Source organism: Triticum aestivum, chromosome 3B, assembly GCF_018294505.1.
Source record: "Triticum aestivum cultivar Chinese Spring chromosome 3B, IWGSC CS RefSeq v2.1, whole genome shotgun sequence".
Classification (NCBI taxonomy): Eukaryota; Viridiplantae; Streptophyta; class Magnoliopsida; order Poales; family Poaceae; genus Triticum; species Triticum aestivum.
The window spans coordinates 751,674,021-751,680,225 of NC_057801.1; the positions used below are offsets into that span (position 1 = coordinate 751,674,021).

The 6,205-nt window shown below is 44.1% G+C and overlaps 1 protein-coding gene across 1 annotated transcript; it reads right to left on the bottom strand.

Moving 5' to 3' along the window:
- On the bottom strand, positions 1-5,979 carry LOC123072197 (autophagy-related protein 18a). The gene is made up of 4 exons (XM_044495763.1): positions 4,834-5,979; positions 1,396-1,597; positions 448-574; positions 1-358 (listed from the first exon to the last, which is right to left on the bottom strand). The coding sequence occupies exons 1-4, from the start codon at positions 5,896-5,898 to the stop codon at positions 268-270; spliced, it is 1,485 nt and encodes a 494-aa protein (XP_044351698.1). The 5' UTR covers positions 5,899-5,979; the 3' UTR covers positions 1-267.
- Positions 5,980-6,205: the final 226 nt, after the last annotated feature.

Sequence of the window (6,205 nt, forward strand, 5' to 3'; positions counted from 1 at the left end):
TTCAACTAGCAAAAGCATTGTTAATCGAACACTCATAGGTAAAAGATGCATTCTATCATTGTTCATCTGCACAAGGCTTTCTTCCTTGTGACCCTCCACAGAGCACATTATGGCATCGTCACCCAAAGGCATATATTTACACATAACATTAGCCTCTGCTTAATTAACCCTCGCTCAGGCGAGCCGAGAGCTTCCACAGAGATACTGTACAGCCAGCCATGGCACACAAGGCACACAAATAGTTGCTGCTGCTTTATTATTTTGCTACTACGGTTGATCTGATGGTTTTAGGAAATTGTGGCACTCCAGCTGCTGCATTTCTCCTCCATTGACCGGGTCGAACTGGCACCGGTAGAAACTGCAAGCCAAAAGAAGAAGAAAAAAATCTATTGTTGGAAATCTGATGTTTTATTTCAGGATTAATAAAGTTCAATTTCATGTATGCACCTTCCGTCCATGCCAACAACTGCCACAGTATTCTTCTCATGGCCAAATGCGACAATGTATTGCTCACCCTCGTGGAGCCTGAATTGAGCAACAGACCACTCCGAGTGGAAATATTTAGGTAGCACACCTGCCATCAATGAAATAGACATGCTTAATACTAGATGGATAACTGAAAAGTCTATTCAGCACTTCAATCTCAAGATCCAGGTCAACTTTATGCAAACCCACTCGCACCTAAACATGCACTAAGACCCAAAAAACATTTAATTTGTGCATGCTCTAAACCATCAAAATACAGCGCATAACCAATGCAAGACACCAACAAGTGCAGACCAATCATGTAGTGCTCAGTTCCAAGCTTCGAGTAAATGAATGTATCAACAGATATGTATAGCGGTAACTTGGAAAAAGATAAGGAGTACGGGGCAAAAATATCATGAGAACTAGAACCTACAGAACATTCATGTATACTAACTACACTGTAAACCAATCAAACATTATACGCAGTGTCAAACATGCAGGCTACACCCAAAGAGAAACAGCTAACCAAAACGTTTTTTAGTACCCTTTATTTAAGTAAAAAATGCTAAAAACAAATGTGACAAGCTAAAAAGCATGTTGTAATGGGGAAACTCAGCCACAAAAAGTGAATTTCATTATTGAACGTCAACAGTTCTTTAGTCTTACTTGCAATAGAAAGAAAGGGCACACATAGTATCCAGCAGTAAATATGGTTGATACAGCATTTGCTCCAAATTAATTCATAACAGGAGCAGCTCACTATTTAGGTTAACTAAAGCTTAGTTCTTGGTTTGTAAGTTATGAAGATGATTTTTTTAAGCGAATTAAATGTAATGACACTAAAAACACAAGAAGCTGAGAATAATTTCATTATTGCAACCAAGAAGATGTATGCAACTCAAGATATCTGAATGATTAGGAATTTACCTTTAATAAAAGAAAATGATGGACTCATATGGGGAACATCAGCGTCTGGAGCTGGCAGAGGCTTATCATTTGTGGTCAAACCAACATTTATCTTTAAATTGAACACATGAATTGTTCCTTTATCACTAGATACAGCCAAATACTGTAAATTATTTGAGAAAGCCAAGCTATATATCTCTGCTCTGTCAGCACCTCTCCTTACCTGCAACAGAACAAAACAGACAATAATTAAATGCTATATCCCCAGCAGCAAAAGGTAAGGTCATGTGAGAGACTCCATGCATCATAAGCTTCCCACTGATTAGGAGTTAGCAGATTATAACTTCATATGTGGTTACCAACTCAGTATCCTTCGTCAGCATAATTTGGCAGTAATTTCAGAGTTCCATAGCCACAGGCAACTTTGATAAGTCAAATATTTTTAGATCAAAATGCGGGCAATCCCGGTGGTTCTTTTTATCTGACTGATCTTGCTACTTGCTTCAATTATTTGATCAATTTGGTGCTTGCAATACATGATTGCAACACCGGTACTTAAATGATACTCCCTCCGTTCCTAAATATGTCTTCTTAGAGATTTCAATAAGAACTACATACGGATGTATATAGACCTATTTAGATTCACTCATTTTGCTCCGTATGTAGTTCATATTGGAATCTCTAAAACGACTTATATTTAGGAATGGAGGGAGTATATTACAAACAAGCAATGAAATCCAACAACCCAAGTCACCGAAAAATGCTCTGAAATCTTTACAAAGCAACGATTAATAGAAACAACAAGAAATGGCTTTAACATGAGGCCTGGTGTGTTTACAAGGCAACTTCATGATGATGCGAAGAAAAACAAAAAAATGGATATTGGGGTGGACGGGGGGTGATGGTGCTTTATTTTTTTTCTCGAATAAAGAAAAGAACATTTCCGATCATAAAACAATCCTATATGACAATAAGTTGCATACTACATTTTTTAATTAATCTATTGCCAACAGAATATACTAAGTTAACAGCCCTTCAAAGATACACAAGAATGTACAGATCTTCACACCACCAAATAATGGGTACGGTTTCTCCGGTTGATGTGGTATCTGTACTACAGACCCTCCAACCTAAACAATGCTAACTGACCAAGGTTTCTAAGGAGAATTATGACAAATTGACTACAGAGCATCCAATGACGAGAGTGTACAGATCTCCACACCACCAAATAATTGGTATGGTTTCTCCAGTTGATGTGGAATCTGTACTACAGACCCTCCAACCTAAACAATGCTAACTGTCCAAGGTTTCTGAGGAGAATTATGACAAATTGACTACAGAGCATCCAATGACGAGAATGTTTGTTGTGACTAAGATTTCCAAGGGCATTATGAGAGACGATCATCTTCAGACCAGGGAATTCACTTATTAGGCATCTTCCAGTTTTCAATATTAATCATGACAAATGAGTATAAGCAAAGCAAACCAAATGGTGTACGAAAGTGACATGTTACAGAGTACTGACCATGATGGACCACCAAAGAAGGATCACAATGTAACACTTCCAATGATGTTAACTTACTTATTAAACATTACCTTCAATGAGAATTTCAAGAATTCATCATACATCAGTGCTAACATTTGATAACAAGTGTCAGCAGCGATGTATGAGATGTATTTACTTTACTAAGCAGATGGTTGGCATCATACTGCCAGGTAAATGTTACACCCATAATTATAGGACAAATACCGTTTCTGGTGCCAGTTCACAAATGATAGTTGAATCGGCATGGCATAAAACTGGAAAGCACAATAAGGAATAAAGATCATCACTCTTGAACTAGTATAGTATCAAGAGTTACTTTCCTTCTTTTAAGATGATACTCATTTATTATAAAGTCCCTGATGGGTCGATCAATCAGGTCCAGGTTATTTAAAATATAGAAAAATCCACCAAAAATTCTATTTATCCCACATTTAATTTTATTCAAATAAAAAAACGGCCCTGGATTTTAAAGAACAAAGGAAACAAAAACATCAATAAGGACTGATTGCTAACCAAGCAAGAGTAATAAAGATCATGAAAACAACCAAACTAACCATCCAAAATTTATGGTCCTACTAAGGCAACTGAGTACTAAACTTCTCCTCTGTCACATCAAATGGAGTGTAGAAAACATAACGACACATGGTTTGTACTACTATCTTCATCACTGTAAGTTTGAGTGCACAAAAAATGTGAAACTTACAAAGCTTCAATTTGGATGCTCATTGAAATCCTTCTAAACTGAAAGCTATAAATTTCATAAACTCTGTTTGGGGAGTTTCCTTGTGGAAGATATCAACTTTCAACTATTGCAGTTGCCAAACAAAATGCAGCATGCAGCATTAGCAGAATAGGTAGCATTTTATTGTTCAGTTGAAAAAACAACCAATGTTACAACATGTATTCCTCTAAGAACGAAAAGTAAAGTTAAGCCTGTGATTGTTGTTCTACCAACCTAAGTCACATGGTACTAATGGCATCGGTGCAAAGCCAAACCTTTTTATAGCATAGTTGCAGCGCACTAGCACAATTAATCACTGACTAGTCCTACAGCTCTTACAATAATAATCGTCCAGAAAATTCTCAAAGTAACAGGGTGAACCGAACATCTGATTGCATCAGTCAAATATAATACTCCCCATCATTTATCAACTTATATTCTGTGCTAAACACCGACGCATCATGGTTCAATTTGGACAACTATATTCTACGGTAAACACCAATGCGGCGATTCCATCATGGATTACAAAGCTTCAATCTGGATGCTCATTCAAATCCTTCTAACCTGAGAGTTGTAATTTTGTAAACTCTGTTTGGGGGGCTCCCTTATGTAAGATATCAGTACAAGTAATAGTAATCGCTAAATGTGGTTTCAAACTTCCCATGATCGTAGTTGCCAAACAAAATGCAGCATCAAGCATCAGCAAAATTGATAGTAATTTCTGTCCAGTTGAAAAACTAAAACCTAACCAATGCTTCTTGACATGTATTATTCCTTAAGAGGACTAGAGGAGCATAAAGCTAAGCCTGCAATCATTGTTCTAGCAACCTACTCCCTCCGTTCCTAAATGTAAGTCTTTGTAGAGATTTCTCTATGGACCACATACGGATGTATCTAGATACATTTTAGAGTATAGATTCACTCATTTTGCTTCGTATGTGATCCATAGTGGAATCTCTCCAAAGACTTATATTTAGGAACGGAGGGAGTAAGTTGCATGGTACTAGGGGCATCAGTGCAAAACTAAAACCACGACGAGTAAATCGGAACGGAGGGAGTACAACTTATAGATTATCATCCACTGGTACTAGGGGTTTTCATTTTAGTGTCAACCCAACATTTGAATGCATCAGTCAAATATATTACTCCCCATCATGTATCACTTGAATGAATGTATGCTGAGAAAACTTACTTCCTGGAGAAGGTTGCCCTCTGCAGCATTAAAGATCCTGACAAGCGTCCCCTTGGTGCTTGCGGTGGCAATGAGCCTCCCATCCTGTGACAACGCGAAGCACGCAACACGGGAGGCGTGCGCATTGATAAACTTAGTCTTCCTGGCACCATAGTGCTCGACCCTGATCTGCCCCTTCTGCGCACCGGGGCAGACCAGCACAATGGACCCGGGCTGCTGCGACACAGAGCACAGGCCCTTGGGGTTGGGCGCGGTCTCAATCTGTTGTACCAGCTTGAGGTCGGCGAAGTTGTAGACGAAGATCTTGTTCTCGAGGACGACGACGATGCGGTCGCGGCGGAGGCGGACGCCGCGCACGGGGGACTTGAAGGAGAGCTCCCCGATGCAGCGGCTCTGGTGGTCGTCCCAGATCATGACCTTGTTGGGCGGGTAGTGCGGCGCGTCCCCGCCCCCGACGAGCGCCAGTATGTTGCAGCGGAAGAGCATCTCGACGACGCCGATGCCGCCCCCGCCACCACTCGCGGCGGCGGGGGGCTGGTGGATGGCCTGGGCGGCCTCTTCCCCGGGCGCGGCGGGAGGGGAGGGGCCGAGGTCGCGGCGGAAGATCTCGCGGAAGGGGTCGCAGTTGTAGATGCGGAAGCCCGTCTTGGTCCCCGCCGCGAAGCAGCCGTAGTCCTGGTTGTAGGAGATGTGGAGCAGGTCCGTGGCCGCCGGGAACGGCCGCTCGGTCTTGCCCCCCGTTGCGGTGGCGGCATCGGTGGCAGCGGCGGCGGAGGAGACGGAGGAGACCGAGGAGCTGTCGTCGGCGTCCTCCTCCTCTGCGCCGGACGGGGTGGGCTCGATCGCGTCGGTGGGGAGCGGCGGCGGCTCCGGGCCCTCGTCCTGGTCCGGCTCGGGCTCCTCGGGCGCGTCTTCCTCCGGATCCTGCGCGGCCGCCGGCGGCTCCCGCGCGTCCGGGTCCCGGACCTTGGGCTTCCACACCTTGGTCTCCCGCCGGGGTTTGGGCTCGGGCGGCGGCGGGTCGTCGAGGGGCGGGCTAGGGTTTGGTAGGGCGGGCGTGGCCATGGGAGCGGATTGGAGGGGAGGGGGACAGGGTCTGGGGACGGAGAGAGGAGAGGAGAGTCGGGGCTGCACGATAACTCTGGTCCGGTCCAAGGAGGTTGCGGCCGCGGGGGTACGAAGGAATAGTTACACAACTAGGAAGGACTAGGCGGAAGCAGCCTCGGTTACTGGCAAGTGGGGCCCGCTGTGCCGTCTGGGCCTGGGCTTGAGCAGCGTGGCTTGTGCAGTGACGGTACCGGCGGGTTGTCGGGGTGGATGGATGGCGTGGAGGGGGAGGCAAGGCAGCGCGTGCCTTTCGTGCCGTCCGGGC

Coding starts and splice junctions, on each gene's coding strand:
- LOC123072197 (XM_044495763.1), bottom strand. CDS start 5,898: ATGGCCACGCCCGCCCTACCAAACCCTAGCCCGCCCCTCGACGACCCG. Junction 575..1,395: donor ATCATTTTCTTTTATTAAAG/GTAAATTCCTAA, acceptor CATTGATGGCAG/GTGTGCTACCTAAATATTTC. Junction 359..447: donor GTTGTTGGCATGGACGGAAG/GTGCATACATGA, acceptor TTTGGCTTGCAG/TTTCTACCGGTGCCAGTTCG.